The 23,808-nt window shown below is 45.1% G+C and overlaps 1 protein-coding gene across 1 annotated transcript in view; it reads left to right on the top strand.

Moving 5' to 3' along the window:
- The window catches only part of FTO (fat mass and obesity associated), a 345,767-nt gene that overhangs the window by 113,257 nt on the left and 208,702 nt on the right, over positions 1–23,808 (top strand). Inside the window, exons 4-6 of the mRNA XM_012733198.1 lie at positions 2,329–2,478; positions 15,571–15,650; positions 21,076–21,219. Coding sequence (XP_012588652.1) covers positions 2,329–2,478; positions 15,571–15,650; positions 21,076–21,219 — 374 coding nt within the window. The remainder of the gene's footprint in view (positions 1–2,328; positions 2,479–15,570; positions 15,651–21,075; positions 21,220–23,808) is intronic.

Consider the following 23,808-nt stretch of genomic DNA (forward strand, 5'->3'; position numbering starts at 1 on the left):
TAAGAACTGTCTAGAGGGTGTCATCACCTAGTTAGCAAGTACCTAGTTCTGGCTGCTAACCCACCCTTCCAGGCCTATGATAGACATGAGCAATTGATCATCCCACTCTTTCCTGCTGAGCCTGGAGAAAAATTTCACAGTGATTCTTAACTAGGGCTCAAAAAAGTCACAGCCAATTAATTGCTTGTGTTCTCTGAGATGTATGTTCATCGTTCTTGTTCCAGAGAATTCTGTTTCAAATGTATTCAGAATTAACTTAGGAAATGGCTTTGGGCCTTTTATTACATGACTTTCTTCTTAAAGGAATCTTACTAAAAGTTGGTCTTTTCTCAAGAGTTTCAATGAGAAAACATTTACATGGGTGAACCACAAACAGGAAAAAAAAGACCAGATTCTGTTTATATGACACTATCTATCAGAGTTTTACATTCGGACTTAGGAAATTGAAGCCCCAAAGTGGGAAGTGGCCTTCAAGGGTATTTTGTAGTGTTCCTTTCTTGAAGAGACCATGAACTTGGACTTCTGGTCTGTTTTTCTTCACCGTATCGGTGGAAAGTATTGAGAACTGGTGGGAGTGGGTGCTGTCCTTACCTCTCCGTTCCTGGTGCAGAGTCACTAGTGGATCAGAATTTGGGGGTGTGTGTTTGAGCCCACGCCATCTGGGACACTGTGGTTTTGAATTGTATATGTGGCTTGCACATGAGTAAAACTTGCTTTCTTATCCATTTTGGTCAAAAAAAAAAAAACCAAAAAATTGCATTTTTTGGTCTTCTCTCATCAGCTCTTCTGCAACCCTTTGTGAGTCTGTTCCTTCTTGTCTTTCAGCTTTTATCTCCAAAGAGTCCGTTCTGTCCATTCTAACTGTCGTTGAACCTGGGTCTTTTCTGAACTTTTTTGGTGTTGAGAATTGTCCACATTTCGCCTTGAGTTCTCTACCAGAATGATTATACATTACACACACACTTGCTTATACATGAATTAGTAGCTTTTACATGAATTATAGCTTATTTATTTCTTTCTCTTAAAAACATTGGACGCTTTATATCAATACCTACTCATATGTCTTTTGGTGGCCACATAGCATTTTACTACCTGAAAATCTCAAATAATTTATCTGTAAACTTACCACGGATCTATAGTTAGGTTATTTCCGGTCTTTTGCTTTTATAAACAGATCTATAGTAATGGTTTACTTGAAAGTTACTTCGCAACTTCAGAAGTAGGAATTTTTGTATAATTCCTATAGTGCAATTGTGGGATTCCTGCAAGTTCAAGCAAGTTATGCATTTGTAGTGTGGAGTACATTTTGCTACACATATAATACCTAATAGTATCAATGTATTTGGTCTTTTCTTATAGGATATGTGAGAAATATCTATTATGACAGATTTGCATTTTTCTTAGATGAATTTGGCCTCTTTTTACTTCTTTTGTGTAGGTTCTGTCTTCATAACTTTTGCCCATTTGTCTTTTGGATTATTGCACTTTACCTTATTTATGCAAAGGACTTCTTTATATATTAGAAAATAATTATCTTGCTATGCTTGTTTGTTATGCGTTTTATTAAAAATTTTGTATATCTCATGACCTAATTTTTTTTTTTGTCTTATGAATGTGATAAATTTCAAGATAAGCTTTGGCACACTGAATCACCCTTGCATTCCTGGTGTAAGTTCTACTGAGCCATGGAATGTTCTTTTAATATGGTCCTGGGCTTGGATTCTGCTTCCCTATGTTTAAAAAATTTTGGATGTGAGTTTTCTTTTTGAATTTTGATACACTACTACTCCATCTCCTGAGAAGAATTTAGAAACTTTTCTTTTTCTAGGCTTTTAAGCAACTTAATGTGCATTGAGATTGTTCACTCCTTAATTATTGGGCAAAACTGTCCCGTGAAACTCTTGAATCTTTGTGTTCCTGAGAGAGAGAGTTCTTTGACAGTTCCTCTGTACCCCTTGGCGTATTTAGCTTTTCTGCTGCTTCTTGCAGTCAGATTTAATAATTGATATTTTCCTAAATAGCCATCTATTCAACTTAGATTTTCTAATTTATGTGCATAGACTTTAACAAAAAATGGCATTTTCCCTCCCCTTGCTATCCAAGGCTGTTTCCTCACTACTTTAAGATTTTTGATTAAGAAATAAATGGCATAAATTACAAACATTCCTAAGTGTGCTTTTTTTTTTTCAGTTGACATTAAAGGAGGCTCTCTGTCATTTAACCACCCATATTTTATTAAAACATCAGTTAGCCATAAGAAAACCACTGTAAAATCTAGAACTTTAATTCATGTGCTTATTTTCTGATTACTCTCTGCTCTTCTGACAGGCCCTGAAGAAGAAGAGGACAGTGATGATGACCCTGAACTTGAAGGCAGAGACCCTGACACTTGGCATGTGGGCTTCAAGATCTCGTGGGACATAGAGACACCTGGCCTGGCGATACCCCTTCACCAAGGAGACTGCTATTTCATGCTTGGTAATTAGGAAGCTCAAAACTTTTGATGTTTTGATTTCTATGTTCTAGATTACTGCGTACATATTTTTGAAATGCACTTTTCAGGTATTTTATAGTAACAATGAAGCTTGCATCCATCACATATTTCTTTTTTTAAAGATACTGCTGATTTTTAATAGTTGCTTTTCTTTTCATCCTCAGTGTCTATGGAGCTTCCCAAATGTGCAAAACAACTTTCAGGATTCTTCATCAGAATTACTAGATCACCTGATCACAATGAAATCTTAAAAATATTTTCCTGCCTATATAAAAGTTCTTTTTTTTTTTTTTTTTTAGAAATTTATTTATTTATGCACAGAGAACTGGGGGACAGGCCAGAGGTATAGGGTGTGAGAGGATTCACCAGAGACATTGCAGAGCAGAACAGGCAGATGTTCTACAATACACTGTTGAGGGGAGCAGCAGGGAGACAGGAGAGGTCTGCTGCACCCTGTGGATCACCTCCGGGGCGGGGATCGAACTTGCACTAAGGCGGCTGTGGCCAGCTTGCAGTGTTCTGTCCTAACCCGTTGCGCCACCAGGGAGGGTCCCTATATAAATTCTGAACAGGAGAGGTTTTTTTCTAGTTTTGAATTTATTTCTTGCCTGAACAGCTGGGTCTTTCCGCCTCTCCTCATTTAGTTTTCTGGGAGCAATTTGTCAGCAGTGGTTAGGCCAACCGAAACTGCAGTTGGTTCTTGCTTCTTTTGCTCTAAGTTTTCAGACTTTCTTCTTGTTCTCCAGCTTTACTCAGAAAGATTCCCAGGGCTCATTCTCCTCTTGCTTCTAGCCCCTGAGTTTTCTGAGCTGATCTTGCCTTTACCTGCCTGGGGGAATCTGCTTCTATGTTAGTTTTACAGGCAGGAGCCCCAAGACTCAAACCCAACACTTAGGATCAAAATCCGTCATGATCGATAGATTACTTTGAGCGTCCGCTCTGATCCAGGCCCTGTGCAAGATCCTAGGGGCAATCATGGAGATGGATAATACTTGGGATTTGCCTTCCAGGAATTCAGAATTTAACGTTCTCCAAATTTCAGTCTTTCACCTTCAGTGTTCTTGCCTGTTCTCGTTCCAACACTACCTGTGCTTGTATTATCTGGATCATGCACTATTTCTCTTTAAAATAAGCTTGCTTTCTTTTTTGACGAAAATGAACTGACTTAGAAGGAGGTTTTATCTCACCGTCAAGTGGAGAAGCATCCCTTGGCATAAAGAGAGGCGTTTAGTAAATATGTAAAGTAGAACAGTACGAAGCGCCCTCTGCTCTCATTGTTGAAACTCTGCGTCTGAGTCTGGGCTGTCTATTAACAAGCAAGATCAGTAACTGGCTGCTGGAGCGTTTCCCTCAGGACCAGCGGGATGGTTGGGTGGTCATGCTCTGGGCACCTTCCTTCCCAAGGTCCGAGTTGTGGTACGTTCATGAATACTGTGTCTTTACCTCTTAAATTCTTCTCCTAGGGTGAGCCCTGCAGTTGTTGAGCCCGGATCTCAGTAACCCTGGAGTGCTTTACATTCATACAAAACTTGACAGTTTACAAACCAGTTTCAAAGCTGTCAGTTTCCTAAAACCTTCTGAGAAGGTGTTATAGAGATTGTTTTATTATTTTTTTTCTTGAGTGACCTGCTGAAGGTCTCCCAGGAAGAGGCAGAACAGGACCACAGTGCAGTGGGCTGTTGGTTTCATTTATATTTTCCCCCCTTCTGAGTGGGACCACTTAGACTTGACCCCAGTATTCTAAAATCTGCGTGGGGATAGATTTAGGGTTTAGGGTCACCCTCTTCCTGCCCCTCCCCTCCTTGCTTCGGGAACAAAGTTTCTGCTCAGCCCCATTATCGAATGTCACTTGTGGGCAACTCAAATGTATCGCCCAAATGTGGATATTTCTTTGAGTCTCAATGGCTGTTAATTTTGGCGCACAGATCACTTTCCTTTGGATACTCTGCTCAGAAAGATATAGTAATTTGCATCGTCAAAAGAAACAAGAGCCAAATGGTGCCATTTTTAATCGCTTTCTCAGTTTTCTGTACATAGAAGAATTGAGGACACACTGGTTAAATGTCAGCTCCTTGCATTTATTTAATAACATCTTATGTCTTCCTTCCTCATAGAAAAAAATAATACGTACTCACTGTAGATAAAAAGAAACCCTGCAAAATAAATATGAAGGAAGAATATAAAAATCAGCCCCATGCTTGTTTTAACGTATTCCACTGTTTTTTCTATACACACACACATGTGGAATAATAGTAATATATGAATAACTGCCATATTTATTGAGGGCTGAAGACAAATAAACCTTTTTTTTTTTTTTTAATTTCATTAACACTAAGAAGCAGGTATTCACTAGAGTGAAAAAGAAAATTCAGGACTGGATTGATATAGTTCTTTAGCCAGTTAGACAACCCATAAGAAGCACAGGTGGAACTTGTCCCTCTTATCCCACCTGGGCTCTGACACCCCACGTCTGGCCATCCCTTCTCCCACAGTGTGGGAGACCCTTGGTGAGATGCCCCTGCCTTGCCTAGTGACTTTAGGACCAAACTTATGACAATGGCCTTGTGCGCCTTTCTTCCCCATTTCTTCTTAAATGTAAGTGCTTCTTGCCTCAGAAATAGATGAAGAGCGAAAGTAGTAGTTACATTGTCCTTTTGACTTAGATTCGTCATGAAGGTATAATGGAAAATAATGTTGTGTGTCTTTAGCTCTTATGCTTTGAGAAACAGCAGGAAGTGTTATTATTTGATGGGAGCTGATACCCACGACAAAATATCTTATCTCTGTCTCCTTATCTCCGCCTCCTCCCCTGAGACTGGGGCAGCAGCCAGCATGGGGGAGCGCCCCAGTGAGCCGGCCTGGCCCAGTGCAGCGAGGCACCCCACGTTTAGAATTTATTTTCCTACTAAGGTGACAGATCTGATTTCCAAAATGAATTTCCCTCCCTCTCCTCTTAAGCGAAATGAATAAAGCAAAACTAAAAGCAACCGTGGTCTCATGCTAACTTTTCTCTTTGCTCTTTAAAATCCAAATAGTCTAAGGAACCCTTGGAGGGCCACTGTCTTGCGCAGGTACCTGAAACCTGAACTTAGCAGCACTTATGAAAAGGAAACAGTTTAGCTCAATTTATAATAATATATTGGTCTGCAGAGGAAGTGCAGACTGAGCCCTGCTGTCTCAAGTAAATACTCCAGGGGCGTCTGACAGGGAGCGTGTCGGGTGCCTGGAATAAGCCCACTGCCCGCTGGCAGTGCCTGAGGACACACTTAACTGGGCTTGTCACGGTTTTTCTTTTAAATTAGAATCTTTGCCCAAATCTCAGAGTTAGACAAGACCAGATTTGCCAACAGATTTACAATTTTCACTAATTTTCCAACCAGGACTTCAAAACGCACTTAAGAGGGGGGAAAGAAAAGCACACCCTGGCCTTTCTCAGAGGGGCATGATTTATTTAGCCACAGATGTTTTCCATAGAGCGAGTAACTGGGGAGCAAGCTGCTGGGAAGTGTCTGGGAGACAAACTTTGGGTTTGTTTTTTTGCGGGACGGATTATACAGTTCAAGGGACAGCAGCCGAATGATGTTCATTAACCAGGAGGGATGTGGAGGTGGCTGTCTCAGGGCGAAGGTGGACGCCGAGCAGACAGGGGGGCCGAGCAGACGGGGGGCTCGCATCTTCACCCCCCGCCCTTCATTTATTATCCCGGCTTCTCGCAGGCGACGCCTCCTGATTCCGTTCTGAGGGCCTCTTGACTCTCAGTTCCTTAAATCCAAGGAAATATCCTCTTGAGGTGTGTTAGGCCAACAGTCAGCTGTTTCGAAGCTTTTGTGGCCAAGTGAACAATTCCATAGTGAGCAAACGAGGCCAGCCGTCCCGCGGGAGATGCACAGTGTTGATTTTTGATCCCACTTCACTGCACCAACAGTTGAGGGGGGCGCGATGGCCAGGTCACTCGCTCTCAGGTGACCAGGCCCCAGGCTGGCTGCATTGTCCACAGGCCAGGTGTGGTCAACACTCCGTTTGCCTCGGCCTCTGAGGTGAGGTCACACTGAAGGCTGCTTGTCCCTGGGCTCGCTGGGAGGCGCCTTATCAAAGAGAACCGGGCCTGGGCCTGGGCTTGGAGAACCGGCCAGTCAAGGGGTGCCGGGGCAGGGGGGCGCCGAGCATCGTGCTCCTTCCTCTCTCACCTCCTGCCCCCCATCTTGCTAGCCTGGCACCTAATGTTCCATGTACCTGTTTCCAGAGTCCCAGAGAACTACAAGAAAGGGCGGCCTCACTAACGGATGCTTTGGGTGTGAGAAGAGCTGCCGTCAGGCCCTGTAGGGTCAGTCCTGTGGTCATCATGGTCTCTGTGGCGGAGGTTGAGAGCCTGGCCGGTGAGGGGTGCTGAGAGAGCTCAGGCTCATCTCTGGCGAGCTACAGCTTGGAGCAGTGAGACCCAGAGCCCTGAACTGAAGCCTCCTCCTGTTTCTGGGGCGCCGTGAGCCCTGTTGCAGTCTACAGCTTGTGCAGGAGGAGCAGGGGCCTCTGGCCTTTCCAGCCTCTTAAGTGGGGCCGCTTGGGGACTGGCTGTGGCCAGTGTCAGTCCTCCAGAGGTCCCTCAGCCGTGCCCCCCGAATTAGACATTTCATTCAAAGAGAAAGGCTTCTGTTATTTTATCCAGCGGTCCTTTCCCTCCGCCCCTCTCCTCTGACTGACTAGCTGAAATAAGAAAGTTCCCATAATTTATGGCTTAATCATAAATTCTAAATAATTACGCTTTATTACCTCTCACGGGTCTTGAAAGGTAGGTGCTATGTTCTGCTTTCTGCCGAGGCGAGGGAATAATAGAGAAACGGTAATAAATTACAACTCGAGGTTGCGCCGCAAGCTTGAGGAATTGCCATTTAAGTGGAAAGTGCTGGAACAGCCCAGCGAGCACCTGTCATGTTTGTTTTCACTTTGAAAGGTAAAAACACGACAGGGTAGCCTCAACGGCTGTCTTCTGTGAACTCGGGGTGCTCTTCTCCCCTTCTCAGCAACTGCAGGTCCACGTCCCGCTTTTTCCTTGGTTGAAGATGCTTCTGTCCTGGAACTTCCTAAAATATGCCCCGAATGCTGACATTTTCAAACATGTGCTTTCTGACTCGATGGTTGACTTCTCGGTATTCATTAAAATTCAGGAGTGGGCCCGGCTGGAGGAACAGACTGTGACGAGGAGCCCGAGTGTATTCCAGGTACCTGGAAGGGTTCGCCTCTCTCTTACACGCCTCTCCATAGCCAGGCCTTTTGCTTATTTCTCTATCGTTTATGTGAAGTCATTTGCTTCTTTCTCTATCATCCCAGTGAAGTGTTGGACTTCACTGGAGACGCCTTTGATGAGGGTTCCTCCCTGGTGGTGCAACGGGTTAAGTCTCAGCACTATGAAGCTATCGCAGCCACTGCAGCACGCGTCCGATCCCCTGCCAGAGAGTGACCCCCAGGGCGCAGCAGACCTCTCCTGTCTCCCCTCAGCAGTGGGTTTCAGTACATCTGCTCCCCACTCTGTCTTTGTTGGGTTCTCTCACTCTCCATGCTTCTGACCTGTACCCCAGTTCTGTATGCATAAATAAACACATCTTTAAAAAGAAAAAAAAAAAAGAAATGCCTCTATGAGTACCTACTTAGGGCCTGCTCCGTGCTGGAGGCTTTGATGTGTATTTATTTTTTATGGTAAAACTAGCTCTCCCTGTGGCCCCCATATATTTTTCCAAAAAAAAAAAAAATTGATGGGGAGTGACTGCCCCTGCCCCTGGGGAATGGTTCCTTTTAGGGGAGGAAAGTGCCCTAAGATTCCTTCTGGACGTGGTCTCCATGACTCTGTGAACTCACTTTGAGCTGGACACTTGCAGTGAATGACTTGGTGTGTGGATCCTCTCTCTCAGCAAAGCTCTTTTAACAAAAGGAAGCTGAGCGAGTATCATTGCTGGTTCAAGGTGACATACCTGGTGACGTTTGTGTTTAGAGCCTGTTTTTTCTGAGACCAAAGCTTTCTTCCACATAATCATGCCATCTCTACTAGCTAGAGAGTCATGGCATCTTTTTCCTTTAAAAAAATGAGGAAAAAGCTGAATAAGTAGCAGATAAACAATAAGCACTATAATAGCGTTCACAGTGCGGAAGTTCTCTTTGACCGGGATCCCTCTTCTAGCTGTTCCTTTTGTGTATATTTATTTTATTGCATTTATTATATGAATAGAAATGCAGTTCATCCATTTTCATATATGCTGCTGTGCTCCTTAGTCATTTCCTATGGCATATTTCATCAGAATCTGGAATTTCATGACATACAACATTAGTCCTTTTTTCCTTACTATGTCTGGGGGGCTCATTTCGTGGCTGTACCTCATTCAGATTATTGTGGTTATTATCAGAAGAACACACTAGAAATAGCAGTTCAAATAGTCAAAGTGATCTAGAATGGAAATTGAAAAACTACCCCTGTCCTTAGATCCAAAGTAACTACTTTTTACTGTATTTGTGTATTTCCCTTTAAGTGATAAACACATTCACTCTTAAATGTATACTTAACACTGCTGTCTTCTCATCCAACAACTTCATACCCACTTCAGTTTCTCCATTAAGAAAATGTGGAATTGGGGCCTCTCTGGTGGCCTAGGGGATAAGCTCAGCTCTATCACCGCTGTGCCCTGAGTTTGATCCCTGGCCAGGGAGTGACCCACAGGGCGCATAGACCCACCTGTCTCCCCGCTGCTTCCCTCAGCAGTGGATTTCAGTGGATCTGTCTGTTCTGCTCCCCATTCTGTCTCCGGTGAGTCCTCTCACCCCACACCTCTAGCCCACACCCCAGTTCTTGTATGCATAAATATACAAAAATGACACTTTAAAAATTTGGAGAGGATGAATTTTTCCTCTTTCTCCCTGCTGTGCTTGCAGTGATGTGTGTGGAAACCATATCTCGTCAGCCAGAGCCGAGCGAGTACCAGTGCTCAGTTCTGCACCCCACACAACACCTGGGGCCTTGCACACCACAGGGAGTCACCAAAGAAACCATCATCCCCCTCAGTTGCCAGAGGAAGGTTAGATAGGAGTGATGGGGTGAAGAACAGGGTCAAGAGGTACATGAGGTGGCAGAAATTTTAGGGTTAGATGTCAGCTGCTTCTTCACGCGTGAACTTTATTGGAGGTGCTCTGGTCCCTGCAGGGAGCAGAGAGGAAAGGGAGGAAACTGATCTCACTCAGCTTTTACGTCAGCCTGACCTCGGCTCTCCTGGACTTTCTGCTTCTGCCCTGCCCTCCCGTAAGGCAGGTCTCACCAAAGTGGGTTAACGCTCTGTTTGCATATTCAGAAAGCAGAAAGAAATGATTAACCCCAAGAATCTGTTCTCTTCACAACAACAAACTAAGCATTCCATTAAAGTTAATTTCAGAAAAAGAGAGGAAAACTCTGTACCTTGAGATGCTCTTCACCTTTGTACTTGTTTTTATAAGAGTTCTCACTTTTGTGGAAATCACACTGGGGCAAGACTCAGACTCTTTTGTTTTATTTATTTTTTTTATTAGTTTATTTTTACATCATTTTGAGCCTTTTCCCATCTCGGTTGTCATCCCCGTGGGCTTCCCATCACCAAATCACCCAAGTGCCATCACCATAGTCCCGAGCATTTCCCTCCCCCTGCTGTTTCTGATCCCATTCCCCACTCCACCCCCATAAAATATCTCTGGTATATAGTTGTTCATTATTATGATTATTTTCTCCTACTATGGGTGAAACCATCCCATATTTTCCCTTTTCTTTCTTGTTTATATCACTAAGCATGATTTTCTTCAGGTCCATCCATGTTGCTGCAAAAGACATGTGTTTATCTTTTTTGGTTGCTGAGTAATATTCCACTGTGTATATGTACCACATCTTTTTAATCCAGTCATCCACTTTTGGGCATTTGGGCTGTTTCCATGTCTTTCCAATAGTAAATAAGGCAGCAATAAACATCTCACCCCATTTTGGGGGAAGATTTATTTATTTGTGCATACAGAACTGCGGTACAGGCCAGAGGTGCGGGGCTCAGAGGATTCACCAGAGACAGAGCGGGGAGCAGAACAGGCCGACTGACGTAGTGCACTGCTGAGGGGAGCAGAGGGGAGACAGGAGAGGTCTGCTGCGCCATGTGGTCACCTCCAAGGCAGGTGGGAATCGAACTCATGCGGAAGTGGCGTCTTAGTGCTGTGCTTTAACCCGCTGCACCACCAGGGAGGGCCCCACCCCATTTTTGATCCTATTCCCCATTCCACCCCTGTAAAATGTCTCATATATAGTTGTTCATTTTTGGTTTGTTTTTTCTTTATTACAATTGCTTTTTTTTTTTCCTCCTGATCCTTTATGTTCCTGCTATGACTGAAACCATCCTAATCAGAACTCTTACTGTTTCCACTAATGGCAGCTAGGGGGTTTTGGGGGGATCCATACCTCTTTTCTGAGGATCTCTTCATTGAACATTTCCCTTTGGGGCTTTGAAAATGATAATTATTGTTTTATTTTTTTTCCCTCAGAGTGCAAAAGTAACAATCCATATCATTCAGCCAGAAATGCCACCGATTTTAGTATTTCAATGTTAGAGATGTCAAATGTGAACAAATAATGTGTATCTTGCAATGAATGAAATGTGGTTCATGCCTGTTGTGGAGAATTCCCTACATAGGGGAGAGCAGCTTTCACAGCTGTTTGTGTTAAGTCCTTCTAGTGTGTTTTCCCCTATACTTGGGAACATAGTTGTTTTTCTTTTTTTAGAAAAGTAACATACTAGGTACTTTTTGTCTCATTTTCGATCTTTTTGTACCTTGGACATTTTTTCCTTATTAATAGTTCTTGAGATGTGATTTTTAAAAATAGGTGAAATATTCATTTTATACAAAATATAGAATCTGAAAACCCTAGAAATGAATTCAACAACCAGAAGTAGGGGACTCACATATATATATATATATGGTTTTATATATATGGTCTGGTAAACATCTTCATACATTATTTCTCTAGAAAAAAATCACTAGCAGTGGAATACCCGGATGCAGAAGGAGATTACGGAATACTTGAAAGCTGTATCCTCTGTGTTGTAAGGCCGTTGTTGTCCAGAGAGCTTGTGTTCAAGGCACTTCCCTGTTTGAAGAGACTGACATGGGGCTGTAGCTACTTCTGCCAGCTGGCCTCTAGACAATCCTTTGAGTGCTATAATTTAAAACTACTTTTGCCATGAAACTATTTTGCTTGAGCATGCCGTACCGGTGTTTTAAATTGCATTTCTTTCTTTACTGAGGTTGAACATTTTCCTTGTTGCTTGGTCACTTGCCTACATCTCTGTTACTGTCGATCGATGGATGGTCTTCTGTCCAGTTTTCTGTAGAGATGTCGTATTTTTCCTTGACATTTACTCTTTGAACTCTTCTGCCCACTTCCTAAGTAGTTTTATATGCGCTCGAGTTTTCTTATCTTCTTTATTAGCTGAAGCACACCCTGGGGGTGGGGGCATCACAGGCTGTGTGCACAGAGCTCCCCCCTTGAGGGCCCCTCCTGCCTTCACCCTTCACATTCTGAGTTAGGAGCTGAGCCCGTCTCTTCAGGTCACTAGGTGTATTTGTCAGGCACAAGCCTGAATAAATAGTCACACTCCACCTTTCTTTTTCCCTTCTTAAAGTTACCCTGTCCTCCCGACCTCCCTGCTCCTTCCTGAATCCAGCCCAACTTCTTGCAGTTCCTGGAATATTCAAGGTGTAAATACCTGCCCTTGGTATTTAGTGCTGGAAGTTGTGTTAATTCCATATTCCATCGATCCTCTCATTGGGAATCTAGGAATAAGGCATGGTCAGGCCCGAGGCTCCACTGACATCCAGCAGGGAGCCCCCCCCCCCCAGTGGCTATTAAATTCTGAAAATGTTCTCAGTCATGGATGTCCCCATGTCTAGGAAAAATAAGGTCATAAATATTAAGATTGAGAGATGAGAATGGACAGGTGAGTAAGGATGAAAGGCTTCAGTGATTGTGTGAAACTGGGAAGATTGGATTTCAGTATTGGGCTGATTTAGCTCAGGAGTGCCGTTAGCAAAGCTCCTGATTGTTGTTTTAAGAAATTTGGGGTGAAATAGCCCGGGTGATATATTGGGCGACAAAAGCAAGGAAGTCAGGGCTGAGTTAAATTTAGGGTGACCAGTGTCCTCCCTTGTGTTGCGGGAGTGGGGCTCGAGAATAGTCCCGGGCACGAGCTTTTGTGCTTTCGCACCTGCAGTCTTCTAAATATGAGGTGAGATTTCATGCTACAGTGACTGGCTGGAGCTCTGAGCACCCACTGATAGGACAGGCGGAGGTTAGGCAGCATAGAGCAAGAGCTGCTTTTCCATTCATATTCTCGGCTACATTCTGCAAACTGATTCCACGTGACTATCCTTGACTACAGAGTTAGTCAGGTTTTAGCTGCATTCGGAGATACCTGGGACCAACAAATATGCTTTAGATGTTCTCTTCCTAAAAACGACTCCGAGTAGTCTTTCCAAGCAGGGACTATCTTCAGTTTGTCTTTTGAGAGGTACAGTCTGTAGAGTCTGGGCTACTTGTACAGGCTCGGGAGTTTTAGATACATTAGAAGCTCTTCAGTGAAAATTACAGGGTTTGTTCTAGAAGTCACGGAGGATTAGAGACACCTGAAACCAGTCTCCAAAAGGGTGTGTGAGGAGAGTTACCAAGGGCTTCAGTCAGCGCCCCAGCCCCTCAGTGTCACTTTTATGTTGTCTTTGCCCATCGTCCCGCCTCAGACCTGTTGTTCTTCCATGGAACAAAGCACTTAACAACTCTGTTCATGGAGATCATTGTCCCCCCAAGGTGTCTGTGCACCCCAGTAGAAATACAGAACAAGGGAGCAAGGCAGCCATGATGGGCAGATGAGACAGGCACTCTGTCTTTCTTAGAAATCGTGTCAACCCTGCTTGGGAATCTGACTGGAGGGACTTTCTTCAGTCTCTGCTTTTTTTTTTTTTAACTGTTATTTTATATTTGCTGGACTCTGGAATCTCCGTTAAGCAAAATAGTCTGGATCAACCAGAAATTCTCAGGCGTGTCTGTAACTGGCGTGGCAGAGAGGGCCAGCTGGGGCCAGCTGGTCCTCCTTGGCGTGCAGCACTAAGCCACACTTCTACAGAGGCTGGGCCTGCTTTGACCCTCTGCGTTCGCCTCCCCGCTGTCTTCATATTTCCACGTACCCTGGACATCCATATCCTCACCTCACCTTCGTCTCACCTTTTGGGTGGTGTCTTCGTGTTCCGGACTTAGCTCATCTTAACTTAGCTGTGTCTGTGGAGACCCCAAAAGTTGCTTTGATTTCTCTCCTCCCCTCATTTCCCCTATTCAGCCCGTTACCAAGTCATGTCATCTCTGAAACAGTCTGAATCTGACCGCTACTCTCCATCTCCCCTGCTGTCACCGAGTGCAGGTCTCCATCAGCCCCTGCTTGGGTCATGGCAGCTGCTCCTGTCTCCCGCCTCCTACCTGGTTGCCTCCCAGTGCCCTTTGCTTCCCATGAAGCTGCTGGGCAGCCTGTTCAAACTGGCATCCTGTTTTTCCCTCCTGCTTGAAATATCTAAAGCTCATGCTGTAAGCTACTGTGGGGTAACTAAGCCACAGAGAAGACTCCCCAGTTGGCCCAGTTTCTCTCTCTCTCCAACTTGCTGCCCTTGCTGCCGCCCCACTTACATATTTCCTTCAGGTCCAGTAAACCCATTCGTACTTCGGTGCCTTTGCCCTGCCTACTTTCTCTGCCTGGAATTCTCTCATCCAGATCTGGCATTGCACGCTTCATCTCATTTATCTTTTTTTTTTGCAGTATAGACCAGAGGTGTGTGTGTGTGGGGGGGGAGGGGTGGTGGTGAGGGGATTCACCAGAGACAGAGTGGGGAGCAGAACAGGCAGATCTATCAAAATCTACTGCTGAGCTGAGGGGAGCAGTGGGGAGACAGTAGAGGTCTGGTGCACCATGTGTGTCTGTTCCCTGGCTGGGGATTGAAGGCTGCAGCATTGATAGCTCTGAGACTTAACCTCTAGGTCACCAGGGAGTCCGATTTCAGGCCTCCTCTTACCTCAAATATCGACTGTTTCTGTGTAAAGTGGCAAACTCTTCCCTTCTCCCCCCCAACTCTTGTTAAATTACCCTTTATTTTCTCCACAGCATTCCACACTGGGCTTTCTCCTATGCATTATATATTTACTAACTGTCTTTCCCATCATAATGTAATACTCTTTGTGAGGGCAGAACTCAGCCCAGCAGGAACAACAGCAGAACATCGGGTCTGACTTCCCCTTCCTTACTCGTTCCCTCGAAAACAGCGCCCACTCTTGTTCTTTTCTTACATTTGGGGTTACACCCCGCCCTGTTTTCCAGTGTAGGAGCCTCTTGTCTCCTGTTCTGGCTCTACTTCCTGTGAATCTTGTCCGCCTCTCTGTAACGTCCAGAAGCGGGACTTCATCAGTTGGCATCTCACGGTCCCTCTCTTATGTAGAGGTTGTACAGGCCCACCCCAGCGACGCGTGACTTCGGCTCTAGGCCACTGCAATGAAGTAAATAGCTCAGTAGAATGAGTCGCGTGAGGTTTTTGGTTTCCCGTGCATGCAAAATTTCATTTACATTTTTCTGTTGTTGCTTAAGTCTAGAATAGCACACACACACACACAGATCTTAGTTACGCATGACACAGGGACACAAGGAAGCATCTGGTATGAAAGGTGGTGACGTGTCTTGTGGGTGTCACCAGCGTACCGACCCGCTTAGCCATGGCCCATGTGCCGGGCTCGGTCCAGGCGTGCGCCTGCTGTCCCAGGACAGCCATTCCTAAGCTCTCCCTTCCGCTCCTCAAAGCATCATGATATTACACGTATATACGTATCTATGAAGGCATCATACTTACAAAGGCTTAAAGAATGCAAAAGTCACTACTAATTCCCTGGTGTTGCCGTCCTTTCTGAGTGACCGATTGACCGTTTACTTTGCGTGTTCGTTAAATGGTACGTGCTGACTCGTCAGCGGGTGTGTTTTTAAATTTTGGGCGATTTTTTCTTGCAGATGATCTCAATGCCACCCACCAACACTGTGTTTTGGCTGGTTTACCACCTCGGTTTAGTTCTACCCACCGAGTGGCAGAGGTAAGTGTAAATAAGAAGGCGAATCAAACTTAATTGGATGCGACAGAAGTAGGTGAGCGAGCAATTCATCATAGTGCTTTGGAAGTGGATTTGGTAGGAAAATCGCTTCCCTCTAACTTGACTTTAGCCTCCATTTACTTGCTGTTTTAGCTTCACGTTGGGTTGGATCATTTTCAGAATACTTTCACAGCATGGCATACGCACATTTTGCTCCTCTGGCTTAGGTTTCTTGGAGAAGGTAAGTGCTGCTGGCAGGTGTTAGCTGAGAGATTTCTGCGGAGTGTGCACCCATCATGGGTGAGAGAGCGAGAGGTCCAGCCCTGTGCGGATCTGTGGGGTGGGCGCTGTGTGCGGGGTTTGAGAATCTCTTTTGCCCGGGCTTGACCCCCTAGCTCGGCTTCTGCTCGTGCGACTATAGATTAAGGAGAAAGCTGCAGTGCTGCCCAGGGATTTCTGAGCCTCCCATTATGCCACAAGCCGATGCTGACTGAATTCAGTGACTCACGATCCGCTGAGCGCATCAGTTCAGAGCGGATACTTAGGAGAGGAGGGGCACCCTGCTAGTCCCCGGGTGTGTGCGCTCGGCGGGGCCCCGGAGGGGAGAGCAGCTAGGCTAGTGGATGGCAAGTGGGCTCCACACCCAGGCTTAGTACTTACACTTAGTCCTTGACAGCGACAGCCACTTTCCACCAGGCTCCGGGGAGCAGGGCATGAACCTTGGGTTAATGCTTTCAGTCCTAAGACTGTGGGAGGATGTAAGTTAGTGTCAATACTTTTTTAAAAAAAGGTTTATTTTTATTTAGTTTTGAGAAGAGCTGGGTGCAAGCCAGAGTGGGTGCAGGGTGTGGGGTGAGAGGAGTCACCAGAGACAGAGTGGGGAGCAGAACAGGAAGATCGACTGAAATCTACCGCTGAGGGGAGCAGCGGGGAGACAGGAGAGGTCTGCTGTGCCCTGTGGGTCACTCCCTGACCAGGCCGAGGACATAACTCAGCATCTGGCAGCAGCTTCACAGTGCTCAGACTTAACCCTGCACCACCAGGATGTCGGCCAGTAGCATGTCTCCGTGGACCGGCCATGTTACGGAGCAGTGTCTGCGTCCATCGAGATGCCAGCAGCAGATCAAGCCTTCCTTACCCTCTTTTCCTCATCTCCTGTCTCTCCTCTCTCCCCCCGACTCTTTCCCCTAAGCATTTGCGTCCCTGTTACGGGCCCTGCCACATAGGCCAGAGAGTTGATTTTGACAGCAGTGGCACCTACCTTTGGCAAACGTCCATGTTAGCTGGGGAGAAAAATAATAAACACATACACACATGATCATCTTAGACCTAAGTGGAAGGAAGGGAGGGGGGAAGGAAGTAGGAAAAAAAGTGGAAACAAGGAAATGAGGGAAGAGAGAAAGGGACAAAGAGAAGAAGGAGGGGGGTAAGGAAGGGGGCGCCTGAGCAAGCATTTGTAAGTAGCGTATAGGTGCTTTGCTTTGTACAAAAAGTCTGTTTCTCTTTGTGCCATGCACCCTGAGCCGACCATGCTCTGACCCTCACAAGAGTCCTTTTCCTGTGGTTCACTTTCAGTGTGTAACTGTCAGGCCTATTCTTCTGGTATCTTCCCTCCTCCTTCACTTTGAAGTAACTGTGCTTTACAAGACCCTGCATGGCTTAGAGAGGCAAAGGTGGTTATACTCAGTGCTTGTAGTGTCGTGGAGAAACTGGTACCTGCCTACTCTTCTGGCTGTTTGTCCAGTTGGTACACGTTTGAAAAGCGGTGTGGGGATATGTCTGTAGTGGCACAAAAATACTCACATCTCTGGTCTTAAAACACTATTTTGGGGGAGTAAAACCCAGGAAGTAATCCCACAGAAGCGTGCGCATGTGGACGTAAGTAAAGCTGTTTATCTAACCCTACCGGTAGCTGTGAAAAGTGGCCCCATGTGCTTTGTAACACGGGAACGAGGTAGCTAGATGGTTGCACGTGCCCTCCACGAACACCGCTGGAAAGGTAGCTTTGAGCATTTATGAACAAGCAGTGAACAGCACACACACATTAACAAGTATATACTGACTGCCTCTGTGAGGATTACCAGTCACTGGTAATAAAAATACCTGAGAGATGGTTTAGGTGAGGTGATGCTTTCCTCTAACATTATTTTATATTCAGATCTTCAATACAAGGGAAGGTTTTTTCCCCTAACACAAAAGTTGCATTATTGTTTCCTCAACAAAAGAGGGGAAAAATCCACACAACTTCACAGCCTCCCCCTCTTCTTCAGAGGCCTCCTCCTTCATGCCATATTAACATGAACCGCCTAACCTGTGCCAAACAAGGTGATGTGCTATTTTCTGCCTATTCACAAGACATAGGAGACAGATTGTCTGAAGGAAACGATGTTTTGAAATTCATTTCGTTAATCAGGGAAGAGATCTATTCAGTGTTTTGGTTGCATATGACTAATTATGGCTCATGAAGCTCAGCCTTTATTTGATTTAGTTTTTTTCTAGTTGTGACAGAATGTTCTTGGAATTCAACATAGGATTTTTTTTTAAACCTAACTTTTATGTATAATCACAGTTTGAACAGATAGTTATTCAAATGTTTCAAAATTCAGAATACCTCAGGGTGTACGGTTCAAGTGTCTTTCTTCTTAGGCCAACCAGCTCCACCTCCCCAGAGGCAACCAACAGTTATCAGGTTCTTGTTATCCTTTCAGTGATATTCAAGACATACACAAGCAAATATGTGGGTAATTAAAAATATTTTAATGCAAATACTAACCTTATCTGTGCTCTGTTCTACACTTTTTGTTTCGTGAATCATAGTGATAATTACTTATCAGTATCAAGTACTTGAAATAGCAGTGAATTTTTTTTTTTTTTTAGCTATGGCACTGAAATCACAAACATTCACAGGCAAACTAGAGATAATGGGCCACATCAGATTTGAAAACTTTAATGCTTCATAGGGAACTATCAAGAAAGTAGAGAGACAAATCATTGCAAAAATAATTTGCAAATTACATTTCTTGTAAGGAACATGTATCCAGACTATATAAAAGAACTCCTGTAGCTCAGCAACTTTTTAATTAAAAAAAAAAAAGTTGTTTTTATGTAGAATAGCTGGGGTATTAGGTGTGGAGGGTGGTGGGAAGCATGAGAGTGACAGAGTGGGGAGCAGTGGGAGACAGGAGAGGTCTGCTGCACATCATGGGTCAATTCCCTGGCCCAGGATCAAACTCAGTGGTTGCAATGGGTGATAGTGCTGAGACTTAGCCCCTAGACCATGAGGGAGGCTCATAGTTCAGCAATTAAAAAGATAAATAACCTGCACTTAAAAAAAAAAATAAAAAGGCAAGGATCTCAGTACTTGTATCTTCAGAGAAGACATAGAAATGCAATTCCCTGCAATTCCCCCAAACCATAAAATGGTATAATTGCACACCCACCAGAATGGCTACCATCAAAAAGACACTAGATGAGTATGTACAGATACTCGAAGCCCTATGTATTGCTGGAGAGATTATAAAATGGTATAACCACTTTGGAATACAGCCTACCGCTCCCTCTGAAGGTTAAATAGGTATTACTAGATGACCCAGCAATTCCAGGGAAAGACTGAAGATCGATGTTCATAGTGGCTGGATTCGTAATGTCCAGAAGGTGGAAACAATACAAAGTGTCAACACATAAATTGATGGTATGCAAAATGACTTCTCCATTCAGTCAAATATTATTTGGCCACAGAAGGGCCTGCATCGTGATACATGCCACAATATGGATGACCCTTGAAAATTTTATGCTAACAGAAAGAACTCTTTTATGAAACAGCATATAAAGTATGAATTCATTTAGGTGAAATTCCAGATTAGTCAGCTGTACAGAATCAGGATGTGGATTAGGGGTTTGCTTAGGTCTGGGAAGGTTGGAATGGAGTGTGCCTGAGGGTCCAGGGCTTCTTTTTGGGGTCACAACAATGTCTTAAAATTAATTGTAGTGGAAGTTACACAATCTGTGCATAGACGAAAAAAGCTTTGAATTGTACACTTTCATTTTGCAAAATTTATGGTGTAAATTTCTCTCAAAAAAAGAGCTCATGGGATTAAAAACAAGAGACCTGGTACTTACATCAAATAAAGTTCTATATATGCAGATACAGATTTTTCTACTTTCCTTTATTTCCCCCATTGGCTGAAAATAGGAACCCAGTGGAGTTCATTTAACTGCTTCTCTGCTGGTGGGAAATTTAGGGTGCGTCTAGGCTTTATTAAAATAAATGGCCTTGCAATTAATAGTTTCTTCTGAAGGTCATGCAATAGTTGGAAAATTAAAGGTGCACGTGGAATACACTTACTGACTGAATGTCACTTAAGAAGATGACGTAGGGTCGACTGGGGCCAGAGCGAGTGGTCCTTCCCCTCTATTTTTGGCAGCAGCCTGCCTTTCTGCTCCCATCACTCAGCAATCTGCATGTCATTAAGCAAACTTCTGTTTTTGGCAAAGAAAATTTGTTTTTCCCAAACTCACCCATGTCATGTGGTATAAAATAATAGTAACTGTGCAAAAATTTTGTAGTGGGGGTTAGCCTTCAAGGTCATTTCTGTAGAATCAGCTTAATTTATAAATATTAAAAGCAAAATGCTTTAAGAATGCATTTCCCCCATGGGGTCGAAAGGACATTTATAACTTGCTTTTTTATCACTCTAGGAAATCAAGTCATTATCAAAACACACGGGTGCACGTGCCACGTGCATCCTCCTTTAACATATGAGCATTCAAAGGGCTTTGTCCATTTGACCTCTGCTGTGTCTCGTCACACTCAGAGAAGGATGAGCTCACTGTCTGTGCCCTGGCTGATGCCCAGACACTAAGTTTTGCCTTGGCACTTGAGGGCTAGGGTTAGGGTCACACAGCCCCCACTATAGGAAGACTCGATTTTGCTGAGGATTGCAGCTACTCATGTGTACCCACGTTTTTTGCAGAAAAGGAATGTGCGCTCTCTGCCCTCTGTTTATAACTTCTATTATTTGTTCTACTATTACTGTTGTGTTGTGTCCTTTCAATCTAGTTCGTTAGTGCGGTTACCTCTGTTTCTCATTGTTAAGATCAGGGCACCGGAGATAAACTTAGTGCCCCTGAACTGTCGGTTACTCATTAGCTACTTAATTAGCTAATTAATTCTAGATGCTACCACAAATGTAGACTCAATTCTAGATGCTACCACAAATGTCCAAAATAAATAGACAGACAGATAGGCAGATGCCAGCCAGAGGAGTCGCCCAGGTGAGACTGAGCTGGCAGCACAAAGCCCAGTAGGCAAACCGCTATGGTGATTCTTCTGGAAGGGGGTGGCGGTGAGTGTGTAGACATTCCTAGAAGACAGCCATGGTCAGCCTGGCCCCAGCCCTGGTCTTCACTACCTGCCCTGTCTCCGCAGTGCTCTACCGGGACGCTGGACTACATCCTCCAGCGCTGCCAGTTGGGTCTGCAGAATGTTCATGATGAGGCGGACAATGGTGATGTCTCTTTGAAGTCTTTGGAACCTGCAGTTTTGAAACAAGGAGAAGACATCCACAACGAGGTGAGAACATTCATGAAAGGTCTGACGTCCCTTCCCACTTAAAGCAGGCGAGTTCACCTGCCATAATACCACACAGGTCTAAGATGGACACCAGACAGAGACCAAGGATACTCTGTGGATGGTGAGGATAGCCAGAGGAGCAGATTCTCCGGGCCCCTGTTTCTTCAGGGTAATGCAGAGCAGGCCAGAAAGTACAGAAGAGGAAACTGCACTCTAAGGACCCTGAATCTTTGATAGCAGGGTGTCTGCCCTTCGCTGCCAACTAAGACACTGGCTTCATCTTCCAAGTCTGTTAGCAAATCCGTTCTTTGTTCTGAAGGGAGAACTCTGTCCTTGGCTGGCTTCATCTTCCAAGTCTGTTAGCAAATCCGTTCTTTGTTCTGAAGGGAGAACTCTGTCCTTGGCTGGCTTCATCTTCCAAGTCTGTTAGCAAATCTGTTCTTTGTTCTGAAGGGAGAACTCTGTCCTCCAAGATGTCTACTATGTGACTGTCCTTGCAACTTGGCAAATGGCCATAACCTCTAGACCACAGGTGAAGGCCTGTTGCCTTCCAGGGAAACTCTACTCACCTATGCTAAGCTGACTCAGGGCTGGCTTCCTGCTTTCATTGTGACTGACCAGGGTGCTACCTTGGCTCTCATTAGCTTTTGCTCACGATGCTGCTAATAGCTAGCACCTCAGGAAAGAGAAGGCTTGTGGCCTCGTGACCGCACTAAATTAGATTTGGGGGCAAAATTACATCTTTTTCCATATTGGTAGTCAAGAAATTCTAGTCTGGAAGCCTTGGCGTTCTGCAAGTCAGGCTCACTCAACCAGTTGCTCTCATCAACAGGGTGTGGGTTGTGAATCCCCGCCTTTCCTGGTTTTCATCAGTGACTGACTGTACATAAGATAGTCATCTGTAACTGTCTTGTGACCAGTGGGTGGGGGGAAATCTGTGAAATTACACTGCTTGCATCTAGCAGAAGAGAGACATTTGGACACATCTGCTTCAGAGAATGGCTGTCTGCTTCTGACATTGCGCGTGTGGGAAGTGGGGCAGAGCTGTGTAAGGAACCTTAGCTCCTTGAGTCCAGACGAGGGTTGAATGCACAGAGAAATCTAGAATCTCTATAGCATGTGTGTCAGCTTCTGCACCCCTGCCCCTGTCTTTGATTCTTTAAGGCCATCTCCTCAGTGTAAGAATTAATCCCATATGTTAGGACACACTGTCAGATGCTGTTCTTGTTCATGCAAGCTGGCCTGGACTGAACACTTGCCTCCTCACTCTCTACTGTGTTTATTTATTAAGCAAGAGCCCAAGTCGTTGGAATGGTGACCTGGGGTTTAGGCGAGGGGGTGAGGGGACTCCCCAGAGACAGAGTGGGGAGCAAAACAGGCAGATCTACTGAAGGATGCTGCTGGGGGGAGCAGCGGGGAGACAGGAGAGGTCTGCTGTGCCCTGTGGGTCACTCCTGGCTGGGGATCGAACTCAGACCGCAGCAGTGATAACACTGAGACCTAACCCCTAGGCCACCAGGGAGGCCCCTCTTACTGTGTGAGTTTTCCTCATTCCTAAAGGCCATGTTGTGTTGCTAGATAAGTTACAGGATAAAGCCCTGGGTCTGACACACTGCAAGGCTTTCAGGCTGTGTGGACTTGTTTTCCTTGTCATAGATGGTTTCTAAGTAACCCACTTGGGAAGTATGGGAATTGCAACGAGGTACCTTCATATTTATTTTCTTGATGGAAGGTGCTTAGACAAGAGTCTGCCTGCTTACATAGCAGCATCTCCTCTGTGTTATTTAAGTATTCTATTTTCCTTCTTAAAAATAACATAATGGAGGCCCTCCCTGGTGGCGCAGCCGGTTAAAGCACAGCACTGAGAATCTAAAGCCACTTCCGCATGAGTTCGATCCCCGCCTGCCCCGGAGGTGACCACATGGCGTGGCAGACCTCTCCTGACCCGCCCGCTGCTCCCCTCAGCAGTGTACTTTGTGGATCTGCCTGTTCTGCTCCCCACTCTGTCTCTGGTGAAGCCTCTCACCCTCCACATCTCTGGCCTGTACCCCAGCTCTATATGAATAAATAAATAAATCTTAAAAAAAAAATAACATAATGGAAATTCAGCCTTTGAACCTAGCCAATAAATTTCCCCTAGAACAGTGTGCTGTGAGGTGTGGCTGGTGCTCGTCCTGTCTGAGCAGATGTGTGTGTTTGTGAGCACCACTGACCCTCACAGCCAGCTCTTTGCAGATGGGGCTTCAGCACCACTCGCTGGTCTAAGCCATCCTCCTTGACAATACCTTATTTCACGTATTCCAGTGAGACGTGAACCCCCGTGGGCATATTATCCCATGACTCAGGGACTCATGCGTGAGGTCTCCAGGGACCAAGGCAAGAGCCGAGATTAACCCAGCAGAGGAGAAGCAGGTAGCAGTCAGCTCACCTGCGGGGCGACAGGACTGGCTTCCTTTGCAGGGTGTTGCAGCAGCCAGGTGGTATGAGGATGAGCCTGGATCCCCAATCTGAGGCGGGCGGACTTTCTTCTCCTTCAGGCAAAACCTAGACAGCTCTGGGAGAAAAGCTTTTCTTGAGCCATCTCCTTTT

This window comes from Condylura cristata, unplaced genomic scaffold, assembly GCF_000260355.1.
Source record: "Condylura cristata isolate star-nosed mole 26May11 unplaced genomic scaffold, ConCri1.0 scaffold00039, whole genome shotgun sequence".
NCBI classification, from domain to species: domain Eukaryota; kingdom Metazoa; phylum Chordata; class Mammalia; order Eulipotyphla; family Talpidae; genus Condylura; species Condylura cristata.